The 21465-nt window shown below is 42.3% G+C and overlaps 1 protein-coding gene across 3 annotated transcripts in view; it reads right to left on the bottom strand.

The window, feature by feature from the left end:
• The window catches only part of PHACTR1 (phosphatase and actin regulator 1), a 300114-nt gene that overhangs the window by 246292 nt on the left and 32357 nt on the right, over positions 1 to 21465 (bottom strand). For 2 of the 3 annotated variants that reach the window (XM_037037888.1, XM_037037889.1), the window contains exon 1: positions 4567 to 4846. The exons of the other annotated variant lie outside the window; for it this stretch is intronic. In XM_037037888.1, coding sequence (XP_036893783.1) covers positions 4567 to 4819 — 253 coding nt within the window. In that variant the 5' untranslated portion in view covers positions 4820 to 4846. Of the gene's footprint in view, positions 1 to 4566; positions 4847 to 21465 lie in introns of those variants that run through there. 3 annotated transcript variants of the gene reach the window in all.

The raw sequence follows: 21465 nt of genomic DNA, 5'->3' as shown, positions 1-21465 counted from the left end.
GAAGGGGCTCTTCCATGGTTTCACTTTTGCTTCACCTGTGTCACTAGACAGTAAGAATTTCAACTGTTAAAAAAGTGGAGAACAGGGTGCTTTCACCTTGGACCCAATCCAAGAAAGTCCAATCACAGAAGAGGCCAAGCAGCGCAGTAGAGCAGGAGAAAAAAACAAACACAAAATTGGACTCGGCAGTAACAATACAAATGATAGTAATCACAGCTAATATTTCTCCAGCACTTTCTCTTGCCAGGCTAAGTGCTTTGTACCAATTATCACATTTAATCGTCACAACCCTGTGCAGTAAATAATGCTGTGGTATCCTAATGTCACCCAGCTGTCAAGGGGACGTGCCCTGGTTTTCACAGGCAGTGGGAGTCCAGGATCCAGCTCTGGGTCCTCATCAAGGGGCTGGGTTCTGTGAGCAGCCTTGACACCAAACGGTGCTGGGGCTTGGGGGGATTGCTCCACCTGGGGGGGATTGCTCGCCTCCGATTTATGCACCTCAGTTTTCTCAGTTGCAAAATGAGGGGTTCACCCACAAAAACCCGTAAGGCATTCTCTTCTAAAAGGCTGTCCTGCTGATGAGCCCTATAGTCAGAGTAACAGAGAAGCACTATGACAAACTGTCATTGCAAAAATTCATATTGGAATACATTGGGAAACATGTTAAATATTTCTACCCCTACAACAAAATTTGGGAATGTATCTACTGGGTCAATAAATTAGTAAGTTTTTATATGAATATTTAAAGAATAGAAGTCATAATAAGTGAAGTAAAGACAATCCTGAAATAGTGATGAATTACAGGTAATAAGCACTGAGTAGCAGCTGCAATACATATGTCTCGTTTCTGAATTTATTTATCATTTGATCACTATGTTAGATAAATTCTCCAGAAGCGATTTTCAATTCGAGTCACCTTTTCTGTGTATCAGAAGAGGAGTCTCCTGTTTTAAAGGAAACACCTGCCACTATAGGAAAGAGGCTTCCAAATATTTTTAAAAACTGTTTTAAAGCTATTAACATGTTTACTTCTGTTAAAAGTAATTGAAATTACATCTTAAAATGTAATTTAGTATTAATACTGTTATAATTCCTATGACAATTTCTTGCTATTAAAGACTGAAAGGATTTCAAGTGAAAACAGAAAATACATATAAAATTATATACAGAAATAACTGGCTTTCTAGAATCGATTTCTCCCTAGAGCTGATTTTAATTATTTATAAACTCAACCATATTCTCCTATTGACTTCCAATATGTTTAGTGATGATTTATCTGTCTGTTCTAGCTTTACAATGTACATAACTTTTAATTTACTTAGCTAAAAATTTCTTTCCCTCTACTCCTACCAATGACAACCTCTTTATCTGTAGGTAAATCAAATAAAAATAATAAAATATACTGAGAAATTCTGTAATTCACTCTAATTCTGTATCCTAATAAACCTGGCTTATCAAACCTACACCAGTATAGAACACACACACACACACACACACACGTCACACTATTTAATTTTCTACATTCATTGTAGGTGCCACTAAAACACATCAACTTGATAGCATGGTGGAAAGCACCTTGCTTTTAAAGAGAGGCAAATGAGGACTTGAATCTCTGATCTACCTTGTACTTGTTCTGTAGCTTTGGGCATTGAAGTGCTATATAAGCTTGCTTCTTCATCAGAAAACGGCTTCTGTGTTAAGCCAAAATAGTAAAGATCAAGTAAATGTAAGCTACCTTTGGCCATTAATGGTGAACTGCATTCTACAATTTCTTAAAAATCACGTAAGCCCTGACCTGTATGGTCAGTTGCTTGGGCATCACCCTGCAAAGTGGAAGGTCACTAGCTTGACTCCTGATCAGACACATACCTGGGGTGTGGGCCTGGTCCCGATCAGAGTATGTATGAGAGGCAATCTATGGATGTTTCTCTTCCTCTCTTTCTCCCTCCCTTCCCTTCTCTATAAGAATAAGTAAATAAAAATTTAAATAATTGCTTAAAATAAGGTCAGCAAGGCATCTTTAATACTATTTAGTGGATATCAAGAACTCTAAAAAAAATACTCCTAAGTAAAACAGCGACTGCCAAAATGTAATCCCCCCTTTTATATCTGCTCAACCATCCAGAAATATTTTTTCTTTTGAAGATTATTCTATATTAGCCAAGTACTTTAAATTATAGATTGTCTTTACACTGAAAGTTAGTAAAATATGACCTAACTCTATTTAGAATACCTACCATTTCTATGTACAAAGAAATTAAGAATGAAAGAAACAGTAAAATGTTAGCTCTGTAAAATTTCAAGTGAGGCTTTCCTACGGGACCAGAATTTTCACTGGTTGCCACTCAATGGCCTCCTAGGTGTTAAATGAGGAGCCACACACCTGATGGCACTGGACACCATGCAGGTGTGCCCCACCATCAGAAACACACTTTTCTACGGTACCTCACCAAACTTGTTTGCATTACCGCAATCTTTACCACATTTCCTTTAAAATAGTGGGCTCTACTGATACACAGAAAAGATGGCTCAAGTTAAAAATCGCGTCTAGAGAACTTACCCGACAGAACATCCACTCGTGACAAACTATCATACAAGGTCAGTGTTTGCAAAGAGTACAATTTACTTGAACTTCCTTTCCTTTTTACAGTGGGCAGTGCTGTGTTGGACTCTGGCAGTAAAAACAGAAGGGTTAAGTTCCTGACCTCATTCTATTTCAGTGACTAAATGAGCACACCGCCCATTAGGAAGTCAGAGTTCACAGTGTAGAATTGGGCAAAAAATGAGGCACCACAGCCTGTGGTCTCCCCGACCAGAATCCCTCTGAATTAAATACTTTAGTCATATCAGATGACACGGGGGCATCCCTAGGTATCTTCTGGAGTGTCTGAGACTGCAGAGATGATGCAGGCAGAAATGTGTGTTGTAGGCCGAAACATGCCTGCCTCCGTCCACAGTGTACACCGACACGTTTGCCAGTGACCGTGTTTGTAGTTACACACACAAACACGTATCCGGGGATCCAGACCTAGACCCTTTCTTATTATAGCAGCAGTTAGAGATTCTAATTTACATAAACTCCCAAGGTTGTGAAAGCAGCAGCCCATGTGGAAAGCAATTCTGTCAACAGAGTGATTCATTTAAAAAATATTTCAGCCTGCATGTCATGCGCTACCACATTTTGTGGTAAAAGTCTGGCTTTGGATCATCCCATTAATCCGTTTACATTACATAGGTGTGAGCAGCTTATATCATAACCAAAGGACCCAACACACCTCAGTAAGTGCATGCTTCTCAAAAACTGACAGCCTCCCCGAAACCTAACAGGAGCAGCATTTGTGTGTTTTGTGCATGCCTGCCCTCCTCCAGCATGGCTCCAGTTTTCCTCTTGGGTGCCTAGTGCCATCCTGCACAGCCTCTCTCACAGTTTAATCAAAGAAAAGTATAATTACACTAGCAGGACGCTAATTTTGAAAAGACATTAGCCACGCCACAGTCACTTCATTACTCTGCACTTCAGAAGCCAGCAATGAACACGAGGGATCCCAAGTATTATTTGTTCTTTCAAGGGGAGCAAGAGAACCCGCCTGGTTGATCGGAAACTCTGTCTGCCCAAGCAGGTGCAAGTATCAAGAGAGGCAATGAGCTTCAGGCTGGCCAGTAGCTGATGCTTTCCCTGCAAGATCTGCTGCCTAAAACTTTTCCACGACCTTCCGTGGCCCTCCCGAGTGTGTCCGGTGAGCTGATTCACAACTGCCTGGCGGCTCCTGCGAAATGTAAATTCACATTGGCGCGTCCACATCTGCAGAGGCTTCTGCCTGGTCCGTGCGGAGCTGTCCCTCTTTCTTGGCTCCGGAATCGCTGGCAGCCTGTCATTCTTTCACCACCCCGTTTCAGATCGGATTTGGGGGCGCTCCTCTGCTCACACACACTCAGAAGACGCCTTTGCACGACCCTCCCCCACCTCTACATTTTGAGTATTAGGCATCACTCCAAGAGGGGCCAGCTGTGGCACTCCAAAAATCACGGCCATGTTTTACTCTGAATAGACACCATTCAACAACTCCACAAGTCCCCAGGGCGCTGGGAGCTCTAGCCAAGGCCAAACCACCTCTACAAAGTGAACCCACGTTTGTAACGCAGCCCAGCAAAGGCTATATCCTATCATAACGCAAGGGTATGAGAACAGCTAAGAAGCCCACATCGCTAAGAAAGCAGGTGCAACAATCATTTTAAATCTAATTACGCTGCCCCTGACAAATACCCTAAGACCCCTCCTTCCTAAGAGAAAATCCCAAATTTGCCCCTTTCCAAACCCTCATTTCAAACGCCCCGTTTCTGGGAAGTATATATACATCAATGCTATATACACGGATGCAGTCCGGTTTGGCTCCCGGCAGCACTCTGCAAAGTGCCGGGCGGGCGGGTGTCACGCCTGTGTAGAGGGCTGGCATCCCCGCAGTTCTCCAGGCAGCAGACGCCGACGGTGCCCGCTAACTGAGGACCAGCAGAGCCACCTCCCCGCCTCCCGCGCTTGTTGCCAGCCCCAAGAGCCCCAGCACTCACCGTCCCGGGTGTCCTCCCCCCGACTGCAGTTGCTGCAAATGTGTTTGATCTCCTTGCCTAGTTGACAATGGATCACAAAGGACACGTTGTTGTTGTTGTTGGGGGCGGGCTCCTTCAGGGGCTTCATCTTCAGCAAATAAAAAGCTTTCTTTTTGGATCTCTGGGCGCTAGAGCCTGGCACCGCGCCCTCCCTGCAGCGCTGCGAGCGGAGCGCAAACCTCCAGGGCTCCGCGGCCAGCGTGGGCTCCGCCATCCGGTCCCCGGACGCCCCGGGCCGGGCTTTGCTCCGGGCCACGCGCTGCCACTCGCGCCCAGCCACTTGGCCAGCATGCCCCCGCCCCGCCCCAAACCGGCGTCCCTACCACGGTGGGGCGGGTCAAGGAAAGCCGGCGGAAAGGGTCTTGACCTCGCTGACCTAGCTGCCCGAGCCAATCCGAGTCCCTCCGCTGGAGGAGGGTTTCCGGAGGGTACTACGGAGTCCTACCTGAACCTCAAGTGCACGTCTTGCCGTAGCCACCCCACCCCTCTGGAAATCTCAGCCCCAGCACTTGGAGCCTGCAGGTTTTGCAGCTACCTTCACTCTCTCTGGGGCTCCAGGGAAGAACGCCAACCTCTCCCTCCCCCCTTTCCTTCCAGGCTCAAGTGGCCAAATGAAAGCAGGGCATACCACACACAGAAGGCATCTCCACTGGGAGCCCTCCGGGTGCAAGCGCCTTTCTTGGGCCAGAAGGAACAAGAGACCTTTCTCTAGTGGGTCTAACCCACAGACCTTGACATTCAGTGGAGCCCGCAACCTGTTACAATGTAATTGATGTTTTCACCCTCAACAGAAATTCCCCAACCTGAAGAGGATCTTATTACACCAATGTCATTAAAACTTTGAGTAAAATGGAACAGAAAAGGCTGCTTTTATCAAAACTCAGAAACAATAACTTGCAACTTTGGGATCCCAGCTAATCTGGCTGAGAACTCCCCGGCTGTTTTAGCAAAGTGAGTAAGACTTAGCAAGGGAGTTACATCCGTGGCTCAGTAATAACAGCTACAAGTTATTGAGCCTTTTTTGCTATGCACTAAAAAAACAAAAAATCACACTATGTCTGTACAAGAGCCCCGACTCAGGTATTGTGAATCGTACATCACTACCTTTTAGAGACTAAGATTAGAGAATCCTCATACCCCAACCCGCTTTGGTGCTTATTTAAAAAAAAAAGAGTGTGGGCCCCCATGCCTTCAGATTCTGGTTTAGTAGGTCAGTAGGGCCAGGAATTTGTAGCTTTAACAAAACCTCTGCATTGATCTTTGTGCCAGACTTAAGTGGGAAAACAGTTGTTTGCAGCCAGGGGTGTCTGACCTGGAGCCTATGTCTTCCCAGCACACCCACTCCCTGGGGTCCACCATTCCTGCCCTCCTTCCAGCCCACTGAGAGTGTCAGTTAAAGGAACACTATCACTACCAGCTTTTTCCAGAAATTTCCCTAGAATTAATTTTATAATACCCTGTGACTGAGACTTCCACAAAAGTCAGGTCACTGCTAGTCTTTTCTCCAATGGGGCAAATTATACATGCATTGCTCACCTCACAGGTAAAAGTGTCAACAATTCACTGGGGACACTAAATTCTGTGTTATAATATGCTTTTAATTATTCCAATTCTACCACCCGTCATTTATACTACTTCTCATCCGCAGAGTGTTCTGCCCAAATCAGCACATTCAGAGTTTCGTTTTCATGCTGCAGTTAGGACACTTTGATACCCACCAGCACGGCCTGCTCTAGGACGCATCAGGAGCTGAAGTGGAATCTAAGTGTTGGACTTGCACTCTCTTTAGATCACAACCAAGTCTCTCCTCCTGCCCACCAAGGCCTTGAGGGACACCTCCCTTTTTGGCTGGATTACCAATCAGACAAGCTACAGGTAAGTCTCACTATATCTGCTCATGTCAGATTCATGTCACTTGGTCCCTGGCCTTATCTTAGAGGTAGCAAAGGACCCATTTGTTACACTAGTGGAGTGTATGAGGAAATTTATTGCTTTGTGTTATAGGCAGACACTTACTATTCTCTTTTCCTAATCCTCAGGTGTCTCTCCAAACTGAGTTACCTCTTAACTTCCTTCTGTATTACATCTTTTCTTAAATGAGTTTTTTTTAACTGCATGCCTACTGTCTGCCCGGCTGGTCAGAATTTTGGGCCTGTATAAAGCCTGCATGGTCTTATCAAAACAGCTGAGCCCACAGCAACCTTTTATTCACTCACCAAACACTAAGCCAGACCTCAGGGCCCTCAGTATCTTTGTCTTAATTGGCCAAGTGGCACTGTAACATAGAAAACACTGACACAGCCACCAGCTTAGGCTTCAGTATTAAAGGAGATGCCCCACAATTGTAGGAGCTCTTTACTCACATTAAGTATGTAAAAAAGACTAAGGTGTACCTTCAGAGGGTTATTTCCTTGTTACCTGATCCATCGGCCTACACTATCTCCTCTGAGTTTACAGCTTCTGACTGTGTGTTCAATATAATATTCACTAGCCACAGGTAGCTATTTACACTTGAATTAATTAAAATGAAAAAAAATTAAATTTAAGTTCCAGAGTTGGGCTAGCCATGGTTCAAGTGCCCTTAAGTCACATGTATTAGACAGGGTGGATGGTAGATAGAACATTTCCATTGTCCCTGAAAGTTTTGTTTGACCATGCTGCTCTTGAAAGACGTATGATGTTAGTATCTTGGGCTGAACTCAGAAGCTGAAAAGTGTTATCTCCTATTGTTACAACAGAAGCTGGGAGGGGAGGGGCCTGGATGGAATGAATGTATGGTGATGCTGGCAGCAGTTTGGAAGACGGTGGGTGAGTCTGGAGGCTTCCAGCACCACCTTTCCTCTGATCCTCAGCGGGCGGCTGGGCAGATGCGCACATAAGTTTGGCATTTTGTTCTTGACCCTGCTCCGTACCCTGAGCATTACCTCAGTGAAGGCTTCTTCTGATACTCATTACTATAATGTCCCTGTAAGCTCTCAATGCCAAGAGGTGTCTTACACAGACTCTGTGTTTGTCTCATCCCATAAGACAAAACTATATTTAATTAGGATCCCAGTATTATGACTAAGAAAAAATATTGTGAGGTTCTGTTTTTTTTGCTTTAATTTTATTTTTAAAAAGATTTTATTTACTTATTTTTAGACAGAGAGGGGAAGGGAGGCAGAAAGAATGGGAGAGAAACATCAGTGAGAAAGAGACACACCCCCCAACCAGGGGCTGAACCTGCAACAAAGGCATGTACCCTGACTGGGAATCAAACCGATGATCTTTTTCATTGCAGGATGATGCCCAACCATCTGAGCCACACAGGTCAGGGATGTTTTCCACTTTTAAAAGGACACAGGGAAACATGAAAAGGAAGGACAGTCCAAAGCATTCCATCACTTGTACCAGGGTTCTCCACACCAGGCCTGTGCAGCTTGCATGGAATTTTTACCCGATGATTTAAATGGGAAAGAGTCCCTGTGACTCGTTTCAGTGTCACTTAGCTGCATGGTGATTTCATTCCCATCCATTCTTTAGGACACACTCAACTCATAGGACGCCCTCCTTGAAACTTGTTGTGGTGCTAAGACCTTGCTACTCCAAGTGCAATACCATAGACCAGGAGATCCTAGTTCTGTGGGAGCTTGGAAGAAATGCAGCACTTCAAGCTGTATTCCAGAGTCTGCATTTTAACAAGACCACCGGGTGATTTACAGGCACATTAGGTTTGAGAAGTACATCCTAGCAATCAGAGCAATCATAGTATTAAGTTCCCACCAGTGGAACGCACATTTTTGTCTTTAAGTACATAACAAATAGGACCCCTCATCTCACAGAAGTTAAAATATAATAAAAGAAAGGATGCAGACCTGGATGGTGCGGCTCAGTGGACTGAGCACCAACAGGAGAACCAAAATGTTCCTGGTTCAATTCCCAGGCAGGGTACACACCTGGGTTGTGGGGCAGATCTACAGTTGGGGGTGTGGGAGAGGCAGCAGATCAATGTTTCTCTCACACATTGATGTTCCCCTTCCTCTTTCTCTCTCCCTTCCTCTCTAAAAATAAATAAACAAAATCTTTTTTAAAAGAAGAGAAAGAGAGGATCCACTCAATGAAAGGACGTATAGGAGTAACCAAATACACCCAGCTGAAAACATGTGTGCAAATCTGTAATCAGGAGCAGCCATGGAGAAATATGCATTTAATATCTGAATGGGAGCCCTGTGTAAAGGGACTTCTCTGTGACTGATGTGGAAGATATGGAGTTGATGAAGGAGGAATTCACTGGGTAACTTGATCTGAAGCACGAGGAGGGAGTTTTGGAGGCTGTGTGGGGAGGAGGCAAGTTCTTAGGCTTCCAGGAGTTCAGGGTAGAGATTGGTCAAGGATGGTCATTAGCCTGCAAGACAGTGACTAAGAATTAGGCTTTCCAGAGGACACCACTATTTTGAAGATGGGAAGGCAACTGAAGACCTTAAAATCCCCCAGTTCTGAATGTGAGAAATGGTGTGCAGTCAACTTGGAACAACGATGTGGCTCTGCTCTCTGCTTGTCTGTGCCCTGCCCTACCTTAAGTGCTCAGCAGTGGTTAGGCTAAAAGGAAGCCAAAATCAAAGTTGAGGGCAGAAATTTGGAAATGCTCAGATAAGTGCTTTAACTCTCATGAAAAGGGTAAAAACATAAAATGTCAATGCCAATACAAGGCAAAGCAGTGGAACCACTTAAAGAGGGGATAATTGTACTTACATAAATCTCACTACACATATTTGATATAAGTAAAGATTTTTTTAAATATTTTTTCTTCCTCAATATTTTTTTCTTTGATTTATACGCATGCTACCCATTAAATTTCCTCCCTGCTTCTGTACCCTTGCTTGTTCCTGTCCTGCCTGCGGGGGTTGAATTGTTCTCCACCTCCTCCACGTCAAATCCCCGGAACATGTGAATATGACTTCATTTGGGAAAAGGTTCTTTGCAGATGTAATTCAGTTTCTGATGAGGCAAGCACCCTGGACTACCTGGGCAGGCCCTAAACCCAATAACAAGTGTCCTTATAAAAGACACATAGAGGAGAAGACAGACCGCAGAGGAGAAGGCAGTGTGAAGATGGAGGCAGAGAATGGAGCAGTGCAGTCACAGGAAGATGGCAAGGAATGGAATCTCCCCAAGAGCCTTTGGCAGGATCTCAGTTCTACCGCCACCTTAAATTTGGACTTCTTTTCTCTCGGACTGGGAGAGGATAAATATTTTGTTCTAAGCCACTACATTTGCTGTAATTTGTTACAGCAGCCCTAGAAAACTAATGCGAGGGGGGACCCCCCCAAATAGAATTATTTTCTGGAGGGCAGGCCCCTTTGTAGTATAGGCTTCCCCTGCTAGGTGAGTGTTCTGGCAACTTATATGTATCAATGGACCAGCTGGTGTTGTTGTGAGAGGCTGTGTTCAGCTTCAGCGAATTTTTGTTTTGAAGGCTTTCGACAGGTTTGCCCATTTCATGATGAGCGATTCATGAGCACACATGCCCACCCCATGCTGAGTGTTCCATTCTTGACCAAAAACCCCAGCATGATCCCCAGGCCCCACCCTCCCTATTCACCCAATCTCTCCTCGAGCTAGTTTTTTTTTTTGTTTCCCAGGATGAAAAAAGTCCTCAAAGAGAAACGTTTTGCTGATGTGGAGAGGTGAAACAAAAAATGGTAGAAGTACTAAAATGCATCAAAATCAACGAGTTCAAAAACTGTTCGAGCACTGGAAAAAAGTCTCAATAGATGTATTACATCAAATGGAGAATACTGTGAAGGTGACTGAAGTTTAAATGTGTAAGAATAAATGCACAACTTTTTATAAACAAATCCCCAGTTTTTTGGTTTTTCCCTCATACATTCCCTAAGTACGAATGTGTTATATTTCTAGTATAGGAATAACATCTATTTGTCTCTAAGTTTGATCTAAATATGTCATATGTTAAAGCCAGAGCTGTAAGCTGATCTACAAAGCACAGGGTGTAAGTTACTTCCAAACGGCTCACAAACACAGAATCGTGCCACACTGCTGCTGTTTTGGTTTGTGCAGATGCTGGCTGGAAGTACGGAATGGAATCCAAGTAAACTGTCACTAAGAGGGGGGCACAGCTTCCAGGGTGTTTTTAATGTACATACGTGTATGCTGCATTTGTGTCCTGAGCAAAGAGACATGCGCAGAGCGTGCTGCGGGAGGCCAGTGAAAATGTTTGAGGCACGTCAGTGATGTGTGAGCAGGGCTCATCTGCAGTCCTCGTGCACGGGCACAGCCGTGTGGATGGGTTACGGCTGGCATCTGCTCTAATAGGTTGAGTACCCTCTCTGACTGCTGCAAGTCTGTTTATTAAATATTTTGAGTGTCACTCCTGCAGATGTATGTTAGAAAGCAGCTGCACAATTGGCAAGCTTTATTCTCCCAAAAGAACGGCTTTCTACCAGAGTGTTTTTCTTTAAACTGTTTTGGAGCCTATAGCAAAAGTTATTTTGGGCTTAGTTTAATCTAATCTGGAAGGTTTGGGGTAAGAGCCAGGGAGAGGTCAGTGGGCAGTAGGTTTGAAGAAACAATTTCATATCTCTGTTTTTAGAATTTGAGTCATAAACATATGGTTGAAACGCCTAAATGATGTGAGCATATTTTTCTGTTTCTGTGGGGTTTTTGTTTTTGTTTTGCTAAGGGTTTGCTTTCTTCCCCCTGAAATTTTGAGTAGAAAGCAATTTTACTTCTAGGCTTGGGATAATTATGCTTAGTAAGGGGTTGTTCTGTGCAAATTGTTCTCAAAACACTTAGGAGACAGCAACCTGATGAGAAGGGAAGATTGGCAGCATTTAGACAAGACAGGTGGAGAAAGAAGTTATGGAGGGAAACCCGGCAGGAGTAAACTCCTGTCATTTCTTGACTGCAGTGTTATTTTGGATGTTTCTGTCTCTTCCTGCACAGACAGGAAGAGGAGTAATGTGGTCTAGTCTTTAAGCCCGAATGGGATGATCTTGACCATAACAGGCCATGCTGTCAGAGCGAATGTGGTTTTTGTGAGTGCAGTGGAAGGTAGATCAGGTCTGCTAGGACATTTCTGCAAGGGCGGGCATCTTTCAAGTCTGTGTTGCTTATATTCGAGGGAATCAGGCATATCTCCACACATCCGGGAAAAGACAGAGGCTAGATTAGATAGAGGTTGAGAATTGTTAAAGATCAAGAAATGGGAAATGAAAAGCATGCTGTTCTGGAGTAGTTTCTTTACATTTTGCTCCAAATGATGTAATCCCATTTTCAATAAGATTTATAGACTTGTAAACATAGCCTTATGTTTTCTTTTAAAACAGGTTAATCTGGGTAGATTTCGACACTTGAGGATATTTATCTCATCGAAATAAAAGCATTAGAACATAAATATCTTATTAAATGTGATTAGATAGCAATGAACTAAAATAAAGTCCAGCAATAAAGAAATGACTGTGCAAGTTGTGATATATTTATAGCACGATTACACTAAAAATAATGAGTTACATATAAACATGTTGGTTTAGAAGAATTTCCACAATGTGTTGTTAATGAGAAAATTGAGGTGCAGAGAACTGACTATAATATGGTTTTGGTTTTGAAAGACAAATATTGTAAGCATTAATATTGTCCTCCAAATATTTCTGATTTGATATCTTCAGGTCCATAGTAGGATTGCAGTTTGTACAATCCTCAATTGGGGTTTGAGGGTGGATGGAGCCATGTGACCAGTTCTGACACATGAGTGAGGAGCTAAAATTCAAGGTAGTGGCTCGGCTTCCTTTTGGGTTAGGGAGTGAGTTGGACCTACCTGCTGATTCACAAGGGTCATGGAGTATAAAAAGTGAACTTGTGTTATCTTAAGCTACTGAAAATTTGGAGTTGATTTTACTACATATTAATCTAGCCTATCAAAACTAATACAACAATAATACATATGCATGTGTATGTGTACAGATTTAAATGTTGCATTTAGTCATCACAGCAACACCCATAGGACGGAACTATTATTTTCATTTTATGCTTCAGGAAACAGAAGCTCAATAAGATTAAATGAATTTCCCAGGTCACACAATTCGCATTTCATCAACTAGAAATCTGAGCCAAAACATGTTTAACAGCAAAGCACACCTCCCCTTCTCCAACTGTCCCATTGACATGCCGAGAGCTGCGAGGTCCTTTTTCTTCAGAGGACCTGCAGCATTATCTAGGACGGCGGCATATGGCATCATGAAATATGATTAAGAAAGGTTACCAGACTTCAGGCACAGGACACAGAAACCTTGCCTGCCATGCACAGCAGAGCTGCTGGTGGTGGAGAGAAGGACGCATGCACAGGTTCTTGTCTATTATCCATATTGGTAGATTCCTGCGCTTTCACGCTTGAAAACAGACTGCAGTTGATACTCACTCAGGGCTAGGACTGTGTCTATGGCATGGAGAGCCCGTTCACAAAAGCTGTTGATCAGCTATGATAATTGGCCATTAGGACAGAATCATAATTGTGTTTGTACACAGCAGGTGCAGAAACAAGGTAATAGGATAATGTGACATTGGCAAGAAGCACAAATTAGCCATTTCCCTGAGCATGAGAACTTTAGTTATACACGAAGCATACTGTGTGTGTGTTGAAGGGCCATAGCTGTGAGTACTAACTAAGGGGAGATTTTTAGTGCTTATCACAGGTGTATAAGTGTGGGACATGCAAATTATTTCTTCTGTGGAAAAACTATGGTCTTATTCATTGAGAAACATCACGTTATGCTCTAAGGCTTGTAAAATGAATGATCAAAGGAATATCTCTTCTTCTAACGAGCTAGCCTGTTTTTCTCTTCCCAAAACTCAGAATCCTATGATCTGTTGAGCTTCTAAAACAGATTTTTTACACTAGAGAAACTGTGCTGAAGAAGGATATTTATTTTTATACACTAAATGTCAATAAGCCTTTCCTCTGAGACACCTATTTATCCACACAAATTATTGTAACAGTTTGTGGCCACTGTACATGTGAAAGGAAGCTCATTTACAGGAATTGAAGGGTGAATGAAAAAGCTAAGAGAGATCATAGAGTGTGTCATTGTAATTTACGAGTAGAAGAATGGAAATGCCTGTATAGATAGATAAGGATAGACTCTAAAAGCCCAGTTAGGGTAACAGTGATAAGTTCACAAGGACAGATGATCCCCTGCAGGGGGGAAAGCAGGAGAACTGTCCCTTGGTGAGTTGGTGAGCTTCCAAGTGCCACAGACACTCTGCTGCTTGCTTTTAAAGAATAGTAGATTAAATACTTTAATTTTATATTTATTTATAAAGTATAATCACCTACTAACAAATATATTAAAATGAAATGTTATGTAATATTACATAGTTTATGTATATTTTATATTTTCAACTAAAAATGATTACGGAATCCTCACAATTCCAAGATCTGAGGTGTTCTGGCCACCACCTGCCCAGGAAGAAGCCGGAGACATGAAGGAAGTGTCCCAAGGCCGTGTGGTGCAGACCGGGCAGAGCCCAGGCCTGATACGGATGACGGCCAGGCTCAGAGACGCGGTCACTCTCACGACATCATGCTGCTGCCCAGAAGCTCGCCCACGGGAGAGAGGATCTTACGAAGATAAGTGTCTTTCCAAGTCAATCAGGAAGAAATTTCTGGAGGACCTTCTGAAGTGGAAGGGCAAACCTGTTTAAGTCTCCCCACTTACACTGAAAGTAAATCTACCTTTCTGTGTAATGATTTTTTTAAATTTTTTATTTATCTTTAGAGGGGAAGGGAAGAAGAGAAATATCAATGTATGGTTGCCTCTGGTGCGTCCCCTGCTGGGAACTGGCCTGCAACTCAGGCATGTGCCCTGACCGGGAATCGAACCGTGATCGTGTGGTTCGCAGGCCGCGCTCAATCCACTGAGCTACACCAGCCAGGGCCCGTGTCATGAATTTTTAAAAAAGGATTGAAATAAATATTCTTTTATTCCCAAGTCTTATAGTTTATTTTTTAAACATTTTAAAAACATGCCCTTTTAAAAAACTCATTAGGTGAAAAAAAAGAATTCTCAAACTTTGACAAAATGATCGATTCTTAGGAAATGTGTGAGTATGATTTATAAAATGAGGGAAACATTCAGAGTAAGAACACTAAATCAACATATCTTTATATCTTACCAAACCTAATGAATAGGAGCTATTTAAAGGAAATCTTGCAAAAACCTTTAACTATGAGAACTCTCTTTCCCAGACCCTCTTCTCTTCCTTTCCCAAACTGATGATATGTCACGTCAGGGAGACCTGCAGCCCCCAGGTCAACATCCCCCAGTTTCAAGAAAACAGCCATGACCTTCAGGCTAGTATCCCCTCCCCAAAACAATGTTAATACTTTAAAGGAGAGATACCGTTTGCTCTTCCTAATTCTAATCTCAACTTTACCTCAAAAAAAAAAAAAAAAGAAGAAGCCCTGTTTTATTTGTAAGAGAAGGTACAGACTTTGCTCCACAGCATGCCCAGATCTGAGGTTGCAAAGTTGAAAGTTCACAGGCATGCTCAGAGGCAAAATGCACATGAATGACAAGCATCACTGGTAAGGCTTTCTTACTAATATGTTCATGAGCCCATACAGAACATACTAGTGTGCTTATATGTTAGGGTCTGCTAATTTTTCTTAAATGGCACATATTAAATCAACTGTGAGTTGTTCAGAGCATTTTATACACAATTTGGGAACTATTACTCATCATTAAATTCATTTAGAATAATCTCCCAAGGCAAGCATTGGCAAAACTAACCTTTGTTTTTGACAGTTGTATACATTTATCCAATAGCAGACATCACTTCAATCTTAACATACTTCCAAACAGAGACAGGCTTTTTTGTTACTGTGTTTTAAGCATAAGAGTGATACAAGAAACAAGCAATAATCATAGGGAATGCCTTCTGCTTCAATTTTTCCTCAGGTTTTGTAAACTTGTAAATAATAAGAGATAGAGATATGTCCACACGTACAATAGTATTGAAATAAAAAGAGAGCTGAACTGTTTTTCTGTAGATAATATCCACAACTAACAATGAAAGCAAGCAGAAATGCATACAATGCTTTGTAGTGTTTGCTGGCATTTTTCCAGGTCAAGAAAGAAATTGGGTGGCTGAGTTAATATAGCAAGCAGTTTTCCTTTACTGTAGTAGTTGCTAAAAGAGATGGGCAATGTGCTGCTTGTGTTCTCCAAAATGACCTTAGCTCAGAACTGCATAAAACAGGGCAAAGATCTGTAAGCCAGGAAGGAAAGGATGCATTGCCTGCAAATTTATAGTTTGGGGTGTTAATTGCAAATACAGCATAAGTTTGGTAACATAAAGAGACTTCTCAGCCCTAGCTGGGTAGGTTGGTTGGCTGGACTGTCATCCTGATAGATTAGGATTGCAGGTTCAACCTCAGGTCGGGGGCACATACAAGAATCAAACAATGAAGGCATGAATAGGCGGAACACCAGAGCAATGTTTCTCTCTCTCCTTCTTTCCCTCTCTCTCTAAAAATCAATAACCAGAAAGTTTTTTAAAAATCTACTGCCCAGAGCTATTTAGATCAGCAATTGTTGATCTTCATTTTCAAATCCAGATTGCTGCTACTATCCACACTAATCACCGTCAGTGTCGCCTGGACCACAGCCTCCAGTTGTGGCCGTCTGACAAATGAGGGGAATTCTTCATGAACATCCTGATTGACCGCTGGCTCAAATATGATCTGGAGGATCAGGGAACATAAAAGTTTCAAACTAAAGGGAGAAAGAGGAGAGAAGACCAGAAAAAAGAGAACACTTCCTCAAAGTGAGGGCACATCCTTTATTGGATTTCACTTCCCAGGCTGCCAGAAATTTTTACTGAGAGGTGAAGTTTAACCAAGAAAAGAAACAGATTTTCCTTTTATGGTAGAAATCATATTTCAGAACATTACAGAGAATCCTCGATTATGCTGGTCTGCTATTGCAGGTGTGCTGCCGGGGGAGGGGCATGAATCAAACTGATTTGCAACATGTTGTCTTATTCTGAAATTCAACAGTCTGGCCCCAGACCATTCTCCGCTTCTCCTTGGGCAAATCCTTGCTCCTTCCCAGGGTGTACATTCCTCCTTCTCACCTAAACTTGAATCCTCTGTGCTATCTATAATCACTCCTTCATTTTCTGAGTACAGTAACCAAGCCTTATGAATTCTTCTTTCTATTCCTTCTCTCATGTGTGACAAAACCCCCCAGACTTGGGGGTGGAATGAAATGGGGTTTCATTCTTTAGAAAATGAATTAAAGAGACAACTTTTATTAATTTTGTGGGTAAGAATCCATCAAAATAATTTGCAATTTTTTAAGGATATATTACAGTATTACTTTCACCAATGGACAACTTCTCTGGACACCATCTTTCCCCTGATTCCTCCATAAATCTTTTTCAAGAATCAATTCTCCCAGAAAGCAAATCGAGTTAACTTGGATTGCAAAGATAAAAACTTTCAGATTTGTTTGCCTTCCAGGTGATCAGTATATTCTTTGATGAATAAAAAGCAGGGTTTGGTCTAGCAGATGATTGCTAAGGCCTCTCCAAATATGCAATTCTTGGACTGTAATAGATGTTTAAGTGCAGCAGTTGGAAGAGTGTCTTGAGGAGGAGAGGCCCCTGAAGACCTGACTGTATTGGGAGAGGAAACTGGCTCTGGCTAGAAGCAAGAGCTTTTGGTGTGTGTTTTGCCTTTCTGAAATACCAAATCTTGACCTACAGCCACGAGAGGACTTATCTTCCTCTACCTTGCATATGTCCTACCAACCCATGGTTAGCTACTCCAGGAGACTCCCAGTTCCCACAATACTCTCTGAATTCACTAATTCATAATACTATTAATGATCTATTATAATAGACACCAATTAACTGCTAATGATTTATCTCCAGGGTAAAAAGCCAGGGCTATGAAGTTGATAAAAGGATGAAGTAAGGTAAGGACGATGGGAAGTAAAGCCAAATAAAGCATCACTGCACTGGCTACTGCTTCACAGTGACCAAGGAGAGAGACAGTGCGGCTGGATCCTAAGTGAGGACAGCAAAATGGGGCCTCAGAGCAGTGCATTGGGAAGAAAATGCCCACTTCTCTCCTCATGTCTAATTCTCATGGTTCAACTTCTCTCTGCATGAGTTTTCTCACCTGTGAAATTGCAGCTAATCTCAGTACCTACCCCAGGGGGTCATTATGAAGGTTGAATGAATGAATACAAAGAAGCAATGTGAACAGGATCTGGTATCCAGTATGGGCTTAACAACTGTTAGGTACCTTATTGTTATTACCTTCCATGTCTCTTAGTACTTCATATTTTTTTCTTATTACTTCTGTAGGGTTCACTCTGAGTGATTTCCTTAGATCCTCCAGTTTATTAATTCTCTTTTTGGCTGTGTCCATTCTGCCATTTAATCCAAAAACTTAGTGTTTAATTTAAAAGGCTATATAATTTTTATTTCTAGATGTTGTAGTTGTTTCCTTTTTTAGTCTGTGTTTTGTTTGTTTTTCCTAATAGTCTCTTCTTCCACAATGGCTCCTATTTCTTCTTTAATTTCATTGTAAGCATCTATGTTGTATAACAACCTTTAGATTTTTTGCTTATTTCCAGTTCTTCTTTTGTTGCATTTGGGACTCTTCTTATTGTGGCCTATTTCTTCATGTGATTTGAAATTTTTTACTGTGAATTTGTGTTCAACAATATAATTTTTCATTCCCTAGAGTCATTTTTCACTAGCTTCTATCAGTGTTCCAGGGATTCTAATGGCCTGGGGAGGGGGGAGGACATGGAATGATGTTTGCTTTCAGCCCTGGGATTTCTGAGTCTTGTGGGCATGTGAATCTGAATCCCACACAAAGAGAAGCCCAGACTTGCTGTTTTGATTTCTCCCGGGGGCCTTCCTGTTTCTACTCAGATCCCCAGAGCTTAAGGCTTCCTACTACTACCCCGCCTTATAGGCAGAGGTTGTTTTGTTTTCTTGTGATTTTCCTATTTCCAGGTTTAAGTATGTGCAGGCCCTCGAGAAGCCTTCCCTTAACCAGGGTCTAAGCTTATTGTCTGAAGCAAGGCCAAGGCCAAGGCCACATCTCTCTTTTCATTAAACTGGACATTGAAACTCCAGCTCTCACTGCCCAGGGTATATATCCAGGTTAGGCACCCCACAGAAACATCAGTTTAGCCCACTTTGCTGCCAAAAGTCCTTTTATTGTGTCTACACACTTGTCACTTTCACTGGTGAGTAAGCATCTTTAAGGCAAGAACCACAATTTAATAGTATCCATCATTTTGCTCTTCTTTGTTTTCCCAGCCTCTAGCATAAGCCCAATAAGTACTTGGTAAGTCAGAGCTCTGCAAATACTGGATGAATGAAAAAACAAATGACTTTAAGTGAGTTTGACATCTACTAGAAAGTTCCCTACAACCTGTCACTTGCAGCATGATGTAAAATATTTACAAGACACGTGTTAGAGATGTCCCAGAGAAAACTGAGGCTTGGAAAGAGACACATGGAAAAGTCCGTGGTACCTGATTGTTCTGACCTGATATTTAACTAGTTTTCTTCCTCACTGTTTGAAACATTGTTTAAATTAAGTTGTTAAAACTGTATTAAGATCCCAAAATAGCATTGAGATGCTGTATATAGCTTCAGGCTACCTAGTTACACAGTGAACTGAAATGAAGCAAGAAGATTTTTGGCAATTTAATGAACATCTTTCTTGATTTCCAATTTCTTGAAAATTCGGGGATGCTTCGTTTTCAAGTTTCTTACACTGCTAAAGGGGGGCCACTCTAATTTGTCCCTCAACATCTATCACTGGGGGGCTTGGGTGGGGGCAATTGGAGGGGGGAGAACAGGAAAGAAAAGCCTTGTCTTTCATTAACCTAGATCTTGCCCTTTTCCTCAGCTTACTTTAAGTCACGTTTACATTTTGGACATGGCAAATAACGATGCATATGGTGTCAGTAGATTTTGGGATGTAAAAAAATAGCAGATACTAATTAGGATCGAAAGACTCTTCGTAATAGTGATACACTCATATAGAGTTGTGTCACAAGGTCATGTATTATGCTGTAAAATAGGCAAGGTTTATCACCTGGAGTAATTGATATTTTCATAATTTGAGATCCTGCTTTTAAGAAAGTGTATTTACGCCTCCATCTTGGCCAGAAGTCCTAAAGAACTTATGACACATAGACATGAACTAAAGGGGGAGGAATGTAGGGGGAAGGGGGTGTGCAGGGTGGAGGGGAATGAAGAGGGGGAAATGGGACAACTGTGATGACATAATCAATAAATATATTTTTTAAATTTAAAAATAAATAAATAAATAACAACAAAAAAGAAAGTGTATTTATAAAATGTTGTTCATGTGACTGCACTCTACCTGCCCCAACATGATAGTTCAATCTAATTAAACTAAGTCCATTTCCTTCTCAGGGCTCAACAGTGTGTCCTGGACACTTTAGCAAATGAGCCTCATCATCCTAGTCTCGGCTTATTCCTCCAGAGCTGGTCAGCTCCATATGGCAACAAAGTGCTGATGAGGTAGTTTGAGTTCTTCAATTATAGTTTTGTTTTTAAGAGAAAGAAAAAAATACAGGACCAGGACTTTGTCGGAGACTAAATGGAAGAACAGAAGGGAATATTTTTAATGAAATCAGAGAAATGGCAGAGACTAATTTTCTGTATTCCTGGCCCGTTAAGAAAGCAGTCTGTTGGGCAGGTATTTTTGCCATAATGGAGTGAGTTGTTGTAATTAATGAACACTAACTTATGAGTCAGCTCTGTAAGTGGAAAAATTTTCCAGTATGGGGCAGTCCTGTGGAGACACATGCTGCTCTCTGCAAACCACAGCTGTCCCCAGGGTGTGCAAGGTCCCTGTCTAACCAATTTGTTTGAGTCACTCCAAATCAGTATGTCATCCTTGATCTCATCTGACTTACAAGAGAAATAGCCTACTGGCCAGTGGGAGCAATCTGCTGGTCTGGCCACACTTCTGGAAGATGGGATAGACCACAGGCTCATGACCAACCCTCCCTGAGGCCTGCGATCAACCTCACATGCTGGGCATAAGGTGGGATAGAGTTGAAGTGTCTGGTTCTCCCAGAAGATATTTTTATCCCCAAAAAGAAAAATGGAGGTCTGAGGCCCAAAGAGGTTCAGGTCCAGGTCCCGGACTCCCCACTCAGATCATTGCCACCCCTCTAGTCCCAGGTACCTGATGAGGCCATAGAAAACTTCAAGATAAATGCTTCAAAGTGGGCTTAGAGGGTTCAAGCATGAGGGGGGTATCCTGAGATGGAGGGCCTGAGTCAGAAACCCTGAGGTTACATTGCTATAAACAGCCCACAATCCCAGTATCCTATCTAGCTGGTCTGCCAGGCATTGATATGCCTTGCAACTCAGATGTCATCCCCTGGATGAGAAGTTTTGCAGGCAGAGTTCCTCACTGTTTTCTCTGTGCATCCACAGCATTTCTTTCATGCCTTAGCTCTCACTTGGCTTTGTGAGTACAGGGTGATCTCTCTCCCTCTACCTGTGAGCTTTGAGACTCTGTGCAGTGCAGTTGTATGTTGTGTTCCTTTGTGTCTCCACTACCCAGATATGTGGAATAGCAGTGATGTTTGGAAAATTAATGAATGAATGTCTTGTTCACCTGGAAATCAGCTTATGTAGTTCTGTTCCATATGCTGATTGCTAATTGCCCTGTATAGAATGCAAAGCTTTAGGTTTTTAACATTGGACGCCATGTTAAATATTCACACTGGGTGGTTAAAAACAGTAGTTTGCTCTTTAAACCTTTGTTGCAACAGCAGGTTGAGCATGAAA

This window comes from Sturnira hondurensis, unplaced genomic scaffold (assembly GCF_014824575.4).
Source record: "Sturnira hondurensis isolate 20B ecotype Veracruz unplaced genomic scaffold, ASM1482457v3 Scaffold0023817, whole genome shotgun sequence".
Lineage (NCBI taxonomy): Eukaryota > Metazoa > Chordata > Mammalia > Chiroptera > Phyllostomidae > Sturnira > Sturnira hondurensis.
This window is presented reverse-complemented; position numbering and strand designations above follow the sequence as displayed.